Raw genomic sequence first — 14366 nt, 5'->3', positions numbered from 1 at the left:
CCCCCCCCCGCTCCTTGAGGTGCTTTGGGAAATGTAGTCGATTCCCTGGGCCAGGAGTAGGAAAACCAGAAGCAGCAGAGTCCACTTGTGTATGTCTTTCCACCCAGAGTTTTGCAAATACGGCTGGCTTACCGTGGGGCGATCATAACCATTATTTAACGGTGAAATGAATTCAGTGTGCCTAGAAAATGGCAAGAAATATATCTCAAAAAGTTGAACATCGTAGTCTGTACGGAACTACCATCTCAAATACAACAAAATTTCTTTTGCCTGGGAAATGTTTGCTACACACTGGTCCACACCAACTTAGTTTCTTAACGAAAAGAACAACAACATTTTTTTTTTAATTGGGAAATAATTTTAAATTTACACACAACCTGCACAAATACGCTTATCCAGACTTAATGCTAGTGAGTAACTGTTTATTCCTTTGCTTTAGCTCTGTCATTCTACCCACCCATCCAAGACCAGCCACCAGGGACAATGTCACCCCATTGCAATGAAGGAGACCACGCTTCAGGGAAGAGCTGTCTCCCATCCCAGCCCAGGTGTGCCAGGGCAGTGGGGCAGGTTGCAGATAGGCCAAAGAAAGTGCCTGGAGACATAACTTATTGGGAAAACTTACAAGAGATCAGAATCTGCTGCAAAATATTCACTGGTGACATTCTGACTGAAAGCACCTCTGTCCCTCAGGGTGCTTTGTCAAACAGTGTCTCCTTTCCCTCAGGGTGTTTTGTCCAGTGGTGGTCAGTTGGATGAGTGACACTATCCTTTCTACAGCACCCTTAGTTCCGCACCTATTCCCACTCAGGAGAGGGCTGTTACGTCTTAGGCTGCAGAAGCAGCGGCATCATCAGCATCAACTTGCTGAGTGTGCTTGTGTGAACAGCTTCCCAGGAAGCACCTGTCCTGCTGTGCATGCAAGAAAGTAGCTTTCTACAGCCACTCTGATTCGCCCTAGTTCCCAGTGTGTGCAATCCTTCAGGATGGTTCATATCTGGACTTTCGGGCCCAGGATTGCTTTTGTTGTTCCCTTAACTTGGATAGGTTTTGGGGAACACAGAGGGGCATTCACGGACGTGCTTTTTTACTGTTTCCCTTTTCTTTAGGATTGATCCAAGCTGTGCTGGAGTTTTAGGATTTAGAGGAAGAGAGGAATCTGGGTGAAAGACAGTTGAAAGGATGTTTGAGAACTATAGTTCAAAGCATCAAGTCCCAACAGTAGAGTGGACCCAGGGTCCTGTTTCCTAGGAAACTACAATGTTAATATAAATGTATCATGTTGTGCTCAGACACCTTTATTTGAAGCTCTCCACCAGGGCTGGAAATCAGTGCTTCTCATCTGTGTCCAAATGGCTGGTGTTCCATTCTTATGTGTATACTTTTAAATAGCAATAATGTTGCTGTTGGTGATAGCACAGCAGTAGTTACTCACAAAGGGATTGCGATGACACTTTACAGGGCCTGACACTTTACAGGTACTGGCCCGGCACATCCCTGGATGAAATATTTCCAGTTAACCTTGCAGCTGACTTTATCTGTTTCCATAAAGGGAGTGCAGGGCAGATTTTCACAGTCCTAGCTAGTTTTCCTTTCTCACTATATAGGTGTTTTCTGAAGCATTTGAGCACTCTCTTACATAACTGCAGTAATCAACCTCAGTAAACACAATATTTACGCAACACTTTTGTCTGATCTCCTGGTGACATTCCAGTCTTGTCAGTTGATTGGGTGATGTGCCTCACAGCACTCACCCTCTGGTCCAGGATCCAGTCTGGAGTCTCACTGCATTAGTTCTCAGGTCTCTTCAGGGATGATCCAAGCTCCTCTCATCCGGAACATTCCCCCATTTATGATACTGGCATTTTGGAAGAACATCCCCTCTGCCCCTCCTTTAAAAGTGAAAGTTCCTCATTTTGAGTTTGTCTGACGTTTCCTCATGATGATTGGTCTCTGCCAGGATACAGGAGGTGAAGTGCGTCCTTCTGATTTTCTCATCTGGACAGTCAGTGTCCAACTGTCCCTTGTTTTTGTCACTAGGTTTGATCGCTTGGCCAACATGATGTCCAGTTCTTCCACTGTGTAATTGCTGTTTTTTTTTTTTTTCTTCTCCTCTGTAACTAATGAGCAGTCTGTGGACAGATACTTTTAAGACCAGGTAAAATCTGGTTCCTCATTAAAATTTTCCCCTAGATTTAGCATCCATTGATGATTCTCGTGATTTCAAAACTGGAAAATGACCACATACAAGAAAAGAACTGTATACAGTTCCGTTTCTCTCATGAACATAGATGCAAAACACTCAAATCACATAATAAATAACCTATTAAATCTAATGTTGGATCAAAATTCATCATGATCAGGTAGAATCTGGGCCTCTGATACAAAGATGGTTCGGACTTTGTAGAATCTTTCAGTGTCATTCATCATGTCAGTGGACCAGGGAAGAAAATATCATGGTTTCAATTAATGTGGAAAACCAATTTGATAAGGCTCGCCACCTGTCCATGATTAAAAGCTAGAATACTTAGCAAACCAAGGAAAGAAGGGAACTTTCTTAACTGCATAGAGCTTCCAGCAAACACCACAGAAATTTTGGATGGCGTTCCTTCTGGATCACGAGCGGGCCAGGATGTCCCCCTTATGGCTGTTGCTCTGTGTAGAGCCGAAGATAAGTCCTGACTAACGTTTCCTTGAAATAGAAAAGGACACAAGAGGTGTGGAGACTAGACAGGAAGAGAGAAAGCTGCCACTACTTAAATATGATATAATTTATACCCGGTAAAGTCAATAAATGAGCAGATAAACTACTAGACCAAAAATAAGAGATATCAGCAAGGTCTCCTGTGGCAAGATGAACCCGAGAAAAATCAATTCCATTTCTTTACATCAGCAATAAACAAACATCCTATATTAAATATACCATTTAAATCCCACCCAAAGCTAATAATCGTGCAAAAATTAGCAAAGAAGAAAGAATAAACTTCTGCTGCTTAAACTTAATCTCCAATTTGAATGGAACTTCAGGATAGCCAAAATAAAAACAAAGATGTCCCTGGCTCTTGGTTGGGGTGATTGATGGTCACACGGGTGTCAAGACCTGACAAATGATTTATAGGTTTAATGCAATTGCAAGCAAACGTGTGTGGCTTAGTTTAGAGCTAATGATTATTGAGATTCACGTAGAAGACAACTTACACACTTCAAGTGTATGGCACAGATTTGTGCAACTGCCCCCCAGTCAATTTTAGAACATTTTCTCCACCTCAAGAAGAAGCCCTGGATCTTTCAGCGGCCACTCTGACAGACTCCCATCTTCCTGCATTCTTCTTTTGTTTTAAAATACTCAGGTGTGAAAGGGCACAGGGAATCTGGGGCAACAGAACTCTTCTGTGTCACGACTGGGCTGGCCACACAAGTTATGCATTTGAGGAATCTCAGAACTGCCCCTAAAAAGTGTGAATCATACTGTGTGCCAACACAGCTTGAATTTTAACATGCTTAATTTTTTTTTCTTGTATTAAGGATACAGATTTGACAGCCTTTGAACTAATAACTCAGCTTATTAAAAAAATAAAACCTCAGCCTAAAATTTCCTGACAAGTCAAGAAACAGACTTAGAGTGGGGGGAGCACTTGTCTCCTCTGTGACAGAAGCAGAGTTTATAATCTTCTCTGTAAAGGGCATAGGAAAGGGAGGGGCAGCTGGATTCCAGGAGGCAGGTAGACAAGAGACGCGAGGAGATGGTTCACACACAGAAACAGCCACAGACCATTTCAGGAAGGCACTCCACGACACAAGACCCAAAATCGGGGCTGGGTTTGTCGCTCAGTGGTGAAGTGTTTGCCTCACATGTGCAAGGTTCTGGATTTGATCCCCAGCAAAACACACACACACACACACACACACACACACGCACGCACGCGCGCGCACATACACACACACCACCAGTTGTCCCAGTAAAGGGGGGAATCTAACAAGAATCCCCGGAGCCACTGGATGAGGCTGGGGAAGAATCCATCCTGTGCTGTCGTAAGGTTCTCATATCCTCCTGGATGGTAAAGACAAGATCTTTTCTTCTGTGGGGCACTTGTGGGAATCCAGAACAAATAAATAATCCTAAATGTGGAGAAAAGCTTTATCTTCAAAGACATGATTTGCAGCCCTATTTATAATAGCAAAACACTTAGGAAGAAAAAACACCCCTGACTTTCGGGCCATTGGGGCCAAGAAAGGATTGGGTAAGGATGCCATTAACACTTCATGGGGCACCATGATTTTAAAAAGCTGCAGATTATGTAACAGCAGGAGAAATACATTTAGGATTTCACCACAGTGAGAAGCAATCCCCAAATCCAGGTAGAGCACAGCCTGGCGAGAACAGCCTCACAGATGTCTTGTGTTGCCTTTAGAAAAGGCACCGGCTGGGGCTGGGGCTGGGGCTCAGTGGCAGAGTGCTCGCCTAGCATGTGTGAGGCATTGGGTTCAGTCCTCAGCACCACATAAAAACAAATAAAATAAAGTCCCCTGTCAACTAAAAGAAAAAGAAAAGTCACTGGCTCTGGTTAAGGAGGCTCCGCCTTTGGAAGAGGTACCATGTATTCTGTACCCTGGGCATTGTGTATTGAAATTCTGTGGGTTTTTTGTTGTTGTTGTTGTTGTTGTTGTTTTGTTTTAGGATTGAACTCAGGATTGCTCTGCCCCTGGGCCACATCCGCAGCCTTTTATTAAATTTTATTTCGAGACAAGGTCTCACTAAGTTGCTGAGGCTGGTCTTGAACTTGAACTTGATGATTCAAAAAACCACATCTTGACCCCTCTGAGCCAGGAGATCTTCTGACAACACACCTCTGATGCCACCCGGGCATGGGTGGGGACAGGTGAGGAGCTGGTGGAGATGGAGCTGTATTTGGAGATGCTGATGATAAGGCGGAATTGCAGAGCGGGTCAGGAGCCCCGTGGTGACGATTCTGGGCTCTCACCATCTTTGAAGCAGCCTCCTGGCCGGAGCTGGGCTGGTGTCCGGTTCAGGGACGGCAGACTCTGGGCCCCAGGACTCGCTGTTTGTGCCACCTCTGAGCTAAGAATGGTTTTCATATTTTTTTAACAGCTGGACAAGATCAAAAGAAGGAGAATATTCATGGCACATAACGGTGATATGAACTTCAGAACTCGGCATTCATAAAGAAAATTTTCCAGGCACGGCCACAGCCACATCCTGTTTTCTGTGGATTTGGTCTCCTGATGCGATGGCAGAGCTGGTGCTGGCAGCCTGGGCTGTGTTCCCCCAGGAGCCCCAAACATTTGTTCTCTGTCACTTTACAGGGATGTTTCCCAAGCCCTGACCTAGCTATCACAGAGCTGCTATGGCTTAGAAACCTAAGCACCTGAATGACTCTGCGTCAAAAGTGATTGAGGTGAGCTGGGCCTCCCACCCACCCCCAAACCTTATAATCGTTAAGAGAAAATTAGAAGGGCTTCCTGTAAAGCCTACGGGACCCAGTCTTGGGGTTCCTGATGACCTTATCCAATTCCAATCATCCCCAAAGTCCCCAACCCTAAACATCACAATTAGATTATGCTGTTTCCACTTTTTTTTTTTTTTTTTAGGATTGAACCCAGGGTTGCTCTGCCCCTGGGCCACATCCCCAGCCCTTTATTAAATTTAATTTTGAGACAAGGTCTCACCAAGTTGCTGAGGCTGGTCTTGAACTTGTGATCCTCCCACCTCAGCCTTCCCAGCTGGAAGCTTCCACCCTCTGAATACCTCAAACTTGGGGTTAAATTGCAACACAGAATGCTTGGGGTGGAGCACACTCAACCCATATCTGAAACATACCAAAGATACTGAGTTATTCTCTGTTGGAATAATGTGATATCTGGACTTTAAAATCAGCTGCTTGAGGAGGCTGAGGCAGGAGGATCACAAGTTCAAAGCCAAGTTCCTGAACTTAGCAAAACTCTGTCTCAAGATAGAAAGGGCTGGGGACATGGTAAAGCACCCCAGGTTCAATCCCCATAGTAGAGCAATCCTGTGTTCAGAGGTAAAACACCCCAGGTTCAATCTCCCAGTATCTCCCCAAATCAACTGCTTGTGGGGGTGGGGGATAAAGATGTCGACAGAACAAGGCGCGGAAGTCACACATGATCCAACGAAGGTCTCCACACTCTGGTGACTGTTCCTGCCTCTGTTGAGGCATTTTCTAAAATGCAGTTTTGTTTTGTTTTATTGTTTTTGAATTTTTTTAGACAAAAAAAAAAGATTTCAATTTGGGGAATACTTCATTTTAGTTGTACAAGTTAAGCATCCCTAATCGGAAATGCTCCAAAATCCAAAACATTTTGAGCACTGGCATACACCATGGGTGGAGCATTCTTCACCTGACCTCAAGGGTTGGGTGATAGCCAAAACCACAGGCATAGCCAGGCACAGTGGCGCACGCCTGTAAGCCCAGCGGCTTGGGAGGCAGAGGCAGGAGGATCACAAGTTCAGAGTCAGCCTCAGCAACTTAGCAAGGCCCTCAGCAACTCAGTGAGACCCTGTCTCTAAATAAAATATAAAAAGGACTGTGGGTGTGGCTCAGTGGTCAAGTGCCCCTGGGTTCAATCCCTGGTACCCCAAACAAAACAAAGCCAAACCCCACAGGCACAGACACTGTGCACCCTAGCAGTGTTTAAGTTCACACTCAGGCTGCGTGCAGAAGGTGTGTGTGCATCTCAGGTGAGCTGTAGGTCCACCCCAAGACACGGCAGTCTGTATGAGCAGACATTCCTAAATCCATGGGGGAGGGGGTCAACATCAGAAACACTTCTGGTCCCAACTATTTCAGACAAAGGACGCTCCACCTGTGTGTCCCTCTGGGCAATCCATTTCTAAGAGGTCTTCCAGGAACCGCGAAGTAGAAATTCCAAGGGAAAAGAGAGCGTGCAGCCTTTTCCATGTTGTCTTTTATTTGGTGTCTCTCAAGCATCCGGTGAAGTGCAGCCGCCGGAACCCTCTCTAGAAGGGAAGTCCTCTCAGGGATGACAGCTGGCCAAGCTTGGGCATGGGCTCTGTGCCAGGGGCGCTCCCAGTGCTTTGCATATCTGAACTCACCTCAGGATGCCAGGAAGGGCAGAGCAGGGAGCTGGAGGGACTCCTGCTCGCCCCCAGGCCCTGAGCCTATTGGGACCCACATCTAGGGACAGGCCCTTCACACACTCTGATATTGATCTCTGGGGCCACCAGAGCTCTTGCTCAAGACTCTCCTGAACCCTTATCTGTCCCTGCAAATTCACTAGCTGCTTCCTGTTCCCAACCTGGGCTCCTGGCTGGCAGACGTCGGAGGCAGGCGGAGCCCTGGACCCCACTCCCACCCTCGGACACGGTGGGTGACAAGGGACCGGGGTTTGTTGGGAGGGGTCTCAGGCATAGGTGCGGTGTGCACAGAGGGAGGTGACAGGGAGGCTGCCCTTCTGGGTCACCTCCCGGGAAGAGCTTTCTCCTGCCTCTCAGGTCCGCCCACTGAGGCCCAGGGCATGGGGCGGTGTCTGGCACCTGAGGTGGGTGTGGAATCCTGGAATCCTGAGGCCCACCGCTGGGCCCAGCGAGTGGGGTGGTGTCTGGCACCCAGCACCCGCTCACGGTGTGTTTCTAGGTGAAATGGGTGAGAATCCACCTTCCAATGGCAAAGATTGCTTTTTTTTTTGGTACCAGAGTCTGAACCCAGGGGCACTTAACCACTGAGCCACACCCCCAGCCCCTTTAAAAAAAAATTTTATTTTTTCTTGAGACAGGATCTAGCTAAGTTGCCGAGACTGGCCTCAAACTTGTGAATCTCCTGCCTCAGCCTCCTGGGTTGCAAGGGCCACCGCACCCAGCAGGAGATTGCCTTTAACCCACCCTCCAATTACTGATTGACCGCCTACTGTGCACTGGGAGCTGGTGATCCAGCCCCACACGGGCCTCATTTTGACAGAACTCAGAGATCACTGGGGACCCGAGAGGAAGGATGTGAATCATGTAGACATGGCTGCCCATAGCAATCCCTTCATTTCTAAAAAGTTCCCAGGGGAGAGCCTGGCTTTAGTTAAGGTGACCAGGGAAGGCTTGGGGGACAAAGTGAGATCTACACTGAGAAATCAAGAAGGAGTTTGAAAACAAAAGGCAGGGGAAAGAAGGGTGTCAGGACAGAGGGCGGAGTATGTGCCAAGGCCCTGAGGCAAGAGAGGACAAGGTGAGTCTCAGCAATGGACACGGAGCAGGGAAGCTGGGATGTGGTAAGTGAAGGGAGATGGGGGTACCGGCAGGCTCTGGAGAGGAATGAAAACAAATTAAACAAACAAAAAAAATGGCTCTGGTGTCTCCCAGGGGGAAAGCTGTGGGAGTCTTCACCAGGACCCACAGTGTCCTACATGGTCAGGCCTCTTCCCTCTCTGCCGTCACTCTCACTGCTCTTCGCATGGCTGAATAATATTCCACTGCTTATGGACATCTAACTTGATTTCTTGTCGGCATCTCAATAAACACGCGGGTGCAGGCGACTCCTCGACGTATTGCCTGGTTTCCTTTGGGTCTGCACCAGTAGCGGCCCACCAGACCAGGAGGCGGCTCTGTTTCTTACATCCCCACCAGCTGTGTGTGTGGCTCCCCTTCTCTGAACTCTCCAGCGTCGTTCCTTTTTCTTTTTGATGGCAGCTCTTCTAACTAGGGTGAGGTGGTGTCCCATTGCGGTTTCCATTTGCATTTCGCTGATGATCAAGGACTGAGCATTTTCTCACGCACTTGCTGGCAATTTGTAGACCTTCCTTTGACAAATGTCTGCTCCCAACGTTTGTCCATTGAGGGAACCAGATTATTTTTTGCTGCTGGGTTGAGCTCCTTAGATGCATTCTGGGTGTCCGTCCCTTCTCAGCTGTGTCACCACTGTGACCAAAAGACCTGGCAACAACAATTGTAGAAGAGGAGAAGTTCGTTTGGGGCTCATGGCTTCAGAGGTCTCAGTCCATAGAAGGCTCACTTCATTGCTCCGGGCCTGAGTGAGACAGATTTGGGGGTTGTAGCCAAATCAATCAATCAATCAATCAATCAATCAATCTTTCAGGGTGTGTCCTGAGCCTTTCCTCTTCCACCCCAGCCTCCACATTCCCAATGCCCCTCCTTTACCTGGATTTTCTAAGAAAGCATTCCACCCTCTTCATTCTTCCTGAGAAACGTGTTACCATTTGCTATCATTTCCTTCCAGCCCTCAGAGCTTCCTCTAGCCTTCCTTGTGGTCGGCTCACTGTCAATCATCTCAACTTGTTTTACTTGAAAATGTCCTTCATTGTTGAAGGATATCTTCACAGGTCGTAAAATCCCAAATGGACTTTTTTCCCCTTTTTCTTTTAGCACCTTAGAAATACGAGTCACCATTCCATTCATGGCCCCGCCCACTGTGATCGGTCAGCTCATATTCATATCAACGTTTTGCTTTATGTAAAGTGTCATTTTTATGGAGCTTTTTTTTTCAAAATTGCCTCTTTATCTTTGGAGTTCATTCTTCTTCCTGCACTGTGCCTTGGGAGTGATTTTCTTGTATTTATTCTGCTTGGACTTCGTTGAAATTCTTGGATCTGTAAGACAATGTCTTTTGCTAACTTTGGTATATTTAGGGTTATTTATTTATTTATTTATTTATTTATTTATTTATTTTGCAAAGACTTCTCTGTCTCATTTGCTTTTTCTGCCCTGAAATCCCACTACTTCTAGGGTGGACTGACTTGTATTGTTCCACAGCGTCCCGGGTGGCCTAGTCATTTTTCTTTAATGTTTTTTTTTCCTTCATCTTTCCAGTTGGGACATTTCTACTGATCTATCTTCAAGTTCACCGAGGTCATTTCCCACCTCTGAAGTCCATATTTCCATTTGATGAAATCTCAACTGTTCATATCTAGAATTGTTGGTACTTCTCTTTTTATAGTTCCTCTTTTCTACTAGAATACCCACACTATTTATTTGCCAGGCCAGACCAGCTGAACCCTGGACACATCGAGTGAACAATGACACAGAGACAAAGTTGTTTTAAAGCCGGGGATCAGGTGACTTCACTCAGGATGAAGGGAAGTCCCAGGCTGAGCAGCATTTTATTTTTTTAATAGGAGGAATGAACAATGGTACGGTGTTCTAAGGAACCCAGAACTAGAGATAAATGAACAAGCAGGCATGTTCTCAGGAGCATAGAACCAGAGATGTGATTAAAAGCTGCCGTGAGTGCTGAGCTGCTCGATTTTATTATTTTAGCAAGCAGTTCTCTGTGCCAGCAAGCTGGAACTCTAGATAGAATTAAAAGGGAATGGGCACAGCATTTTGCAAACAGCTGAGGGGAGCGATCTGTGCTTCCTTGTCTCTCAGTCAGCCTTGGAGAGAACATCCTAATTTCAGGATATTCTGATTCCGAAGGTCAGCAGTTTTTCTGGTCAAGACGTCCAGAGTGACCTCTAAGCAGGCGGTGGGCCTCCAGTTTGTTTATTACGAATACCTTTTCCTTGAAGTCTTCGAACACATTTGTATCAGGTGATTTAACATCCTTGTGTGTTACACTATCCATGTCACCCCAGGGTTTTTGTATTGCTGCTTTTTTCTTGAGCGTGGCCTGTGCATCTCTGTTACTTCACATGTCTAGAGGTTTTCACACACAGACTGGAGATCATGAGTGACACTGAGAACCTGCATTGTGTTATATTCCTTTGAAAAGTGACTTTTGTTTTGGCAGACAATTAAGTTGGCTGGACTGAAACCCCAAAGTCTGGGTCACCTCTGTGGTCGATGGTTGAAATCTGTGCTCTGGAATTTCTAATTTCAACTGTTCCTTTTCCACCAGGCATCTTGGTGTCTCCCCCAGACATGCATAATTTAGTCAGGAAAAGGTTTGGATGGGCTTTGAATGCAGATTTTGGTGTTTACCCAATGGGTGGCTTCCTTCCCCAGTTCTCTTCCTCCTACTATCTTTATGGCCAATTTCCTTGCTCTTATCTCTGTCCTCGCATAACACAAATCAGCTGGGCAGGTAGAATTTTTCTTCTTTTCTGGTACTGGGGATTGAATTCAAGGGTACTAAACCATTGAGCCACGTCCCCAGCCCTATTTTATTTAGAGACAGGGTCTCACTGAGTTGCTCAGCACCTCACTTGTGCTGAGGCTGGCTTTGAACTCGGGATCCTCCTGTCTCATCCTCCCAGACTGCTGGGATTACAGGCGTGCACCACTGCATCTGGGAGCTGTAGGGTCAGCATAGTGAGCACACACAAAAGATGCAAACTAAAACCCTCCATTGGGGAGATTCTCCTCTAGTTTATGCCTAATTTTGATTACTCTCCAGTGTTTTCGATCAGTAGATTGATCTTTGATATTGTTGTCTAGTGTTTGTAATTTTTTTGACTCTAGGACTCTTTGAAAAAGCTGCGCTAATATTACCAAAAATCAGAACCGCTCCTTTTGACCTTCCCCCATAACATGTCATCTTCTAAAGCGGTTCATCACAGATTTACTTATTTTAGGTGTTACGTCTGACATACTTTCCTAGGCTACAAGTTTTGTGAAGGCTTGCCTTGCTACATTACTCATCTCCTGTACCTAGAAGAATATCATTGTGATATAAACAGCACTCAATAAAAAATTATTATTATTTTGGCACCAGGCATTGAACCCAGAGGCACTCAACCACTGAGCCACATCCCAGCCCTTTTTTGTGCTTTATTTAGAGACAGGGTCTCCCTGAGTTGCTTAGGGCCTTGCTGAGGTGGGCTTTGAACTCGTGATCCTCCTGCCTCAGCCTTCTGAGCCACTGGGATTACAGGCCTGTGCCCCCACTCCCAGCCAATAAAAAGTTACTGAATGGAGGAATGGACGACTGGGGTCTTCCAGGGGACTGTGGGCTCTAGTGAAAAGCAGCCTCTGGCTCTGACATGCGATAATTCCTCTTCTAGAAAGATGAGTGCTTCCGAGTGCCAGCCTGAGCAGATGGGGTACCTCCGCCAGCTGACCACAGCAGTGCTGTCCGTGTCCTTCGCCATGGGTGTGCTGGGCAACGGGCTGGTGCTGTGGATGACCGTCTTCTGAATGGCCCGGACCGTCACCACCATCTGGTTCTTCAACCTGGCCCTTGCTGATTTCTCGGGCTTGCTGTTCCTGCCCATCGCCATCCACAATGTTGCCTTCGGCCAGTGGCCCCTCAACAATCTGGTCTGCAAGCTCTACATGGCCTTTCTGGCCCTGAACCTCTTCGCCAGCATCTACTTCCTGGTCCTTATCTCCGTGGACCGTTGCCTCTCTGTTCTCTACCCTGTCTGGGCCCGAAACCACCGCACCGCACGACGGGCCAGGTGGCTGGCCCTCGGTGTGTGGCTCCTGGCTGCCACGGCATGCTCTCCCTACCTGAAATTCCGGGCCACTGGAAAAGTGAATGGATGTGACTACTGCTACTTCAAGTTCAACTTACAGAACGAGGTCACCCGGGATAGGGAGCCAACGTCTTGGAAGGGACAGATGGCCGTGGCCATCACTCACTTCCTGCTGGGCTTCTTGGTGCCCTTGGTGATCATTGGCACCTGTGCCCACCTCATCCAGGCCAAGCTCCGGCAGGTAGGCTGGGTCCATAGCAGCAGGCCGAAGAGAATGCTGCTGGTGCTAGTGAATGCCTTCTTCCTCTTCTGGTTCCCATTCAACATGGCGCTCCTGGTCCAGTCAGGGCTACTGATGATGCAAAAGCAATCCCACTGGCCTAAGATGATGCTCGTCCTGTGGGCTGCCTTCTCCCTGGGCTGCCTCAACAGCTGCCTCAACCCCTTTCTTTATGTCTTTATTGGCAGAGATTTCCAAGAAAAATTTTTTCAGTCTTTGCCTTCTGCCCTGGCCAGAGCGTTTGGCCATGAGGGATTCATCAATCATCCTGTCCCAGAGATGAAGTCTCCAGAGGACAATGGGAACCTCCGAGTAGCAGCTGGAAATCTCCCTCCATAGCTTGCAAACCCTAACTTAGGCCGGCTTCCAAGGATCTGCCTCTTCTTTAGGAAGTCTCCCCAGCAGTCCCTCACCTAAGGGACAGCTAGGTATTCCCCACCATTCCTTTAATTTTTATTTTTTTTAGATGTAGATGGACACAAGATCTTTATCTTTATTTGTTTATTTTTGTGTGGTGCTGGGGATCGAACCCAGGGCCTCACACATGCAGGACAAGCACTCTACCACTGAACTACGACCTCAGCCCTCATTCCCTTTCTTTACAACAGTTTTATCTGCTTTAAGCTGGACATGTGGTTGAAAAGAAAGAAAGAAAGAAGGAGGAAATACAGACAGACAAATTAAAAAAAAAAAGAAAGAAAGAAAGAAAGAAAAGACTACATTTTCCAGTAACTGTAGCAAGTAGAGGCATCCATGGGACTCCTTTCTGGCCAGTAGGATGGAGTGGATATTATCAGTGTGACTTCCTTGAAGTGCCTTTAAATGAATGGGGTTTGCCCCTTCCTTTCTCCATGTGACTAGACAGTGAATGGATCAGTTAGCTTTTACTGTGGAACAAACACTCCCAAAATCGAGAAGCTTAGAATCACAACCTTTTATGATTTCTGTGGTTAAGAAATTTAGACTGGGCTCAGTTGAGCAGTTTTCTTGTCTTAGTTGGACCCCCTCATGCACCTGTGGACCTGCTAAATGATTCTGGGAGGGGTGGCTGGTCAACTGGGATAATGGGATTGGCCAAGCCATATAGTTCCTATTGTCCCGCAGAGTGACTTTTTTTTTTTAATGTGGCATTTATATGGAGAGGTTTTGTTTTGTTTGATTTTTAGGGGGTACTGGGGATTAGACCCAGGGTCCTGTGCTGCTAGGCAAGTGCTCTACCACTGAGCCACATCCCCAGCCCACGAGGAGGGTTTTAAGAGTGAGAAAAGCAGGAGATAAAGCTTGGAACTTTGCACAGGTGACCATCATTCCTACTGGTCAAAACAAGTCACACGCCAGCCTAGACCAGGTGAGAGGTTCCACCTCTCAATCGGAAAATCCGCAAAGCGACATTGCAAAAGGCCATGGATTCTGAGCGGCATGCGGAACTGGGGCCATTTTTTTTTTTTTTTTACAATCTGCACAGCAACCACTGTGGCAAGCCACATGGGAAGCTATGTGTCCCCAAGGAGAGCCCATGCCAGCCCTGGATGTTCACACCCGGGCCATGAAGAGAGAGCTCAAATTCCAGTTCCCTGGAGCCACTGTCACCTGGTGTCTGTGCTGCAGCAGCTGAATGGACCTGTACCTGTTGGGCCACCAACCTCTGGAACTGGATGAAGGGAGGTAATCAGTTTTCGTATTGCCAAAGCCACTTAGAGTCAGACTTGCTCTTACTGGAAACCCA

The 14366-nt window shown here is 46.9% G+C and overlaps 1 protein-coding gene across 1 annotated transcript; it reads left to right on the top strand.

The window, feature by feature from the left end:
* Positions 1-7119: 7119 nt before the first annotated feature.
* LOC107151547 (probable G-protein coupled receptor 32) lies at positions 7120-14366 on the top strand. The gene is made up of 2 exons (XM_015496954.2): positions 7120-7367; positions 11947-14366. Exon 2 carries the CDS (start codon positions 12080-12082, stop codon positions 12977-12979), a length of 900 nt encoding a protein of 299 aa, XP_015352440.2. The 5' UTR covers positions 7120-7367; positions 11947-12079; the 3' UTR covers positions 12980-14366.

This window comes from Marmota marmota, unplaced genomic scaffold (genome assembly GCF_001458135.2).
Source record: "Marmota marmota marmota unplaced genomic scaffold, marMar, whole genome shotgun sequence".
NCBI classification, from domain to species: domain Eukaryota; kingdom Metazoa; phylum Chordata; class Mammalia; order Rodentia; family Sciuridae; genus Marmota; species Marmota marmota.
The sequence above is the reverse complement of the archived record's forward strand: the minus strand, read 5'-3'. Positions and strand labels throughout refer to the sequence as shown.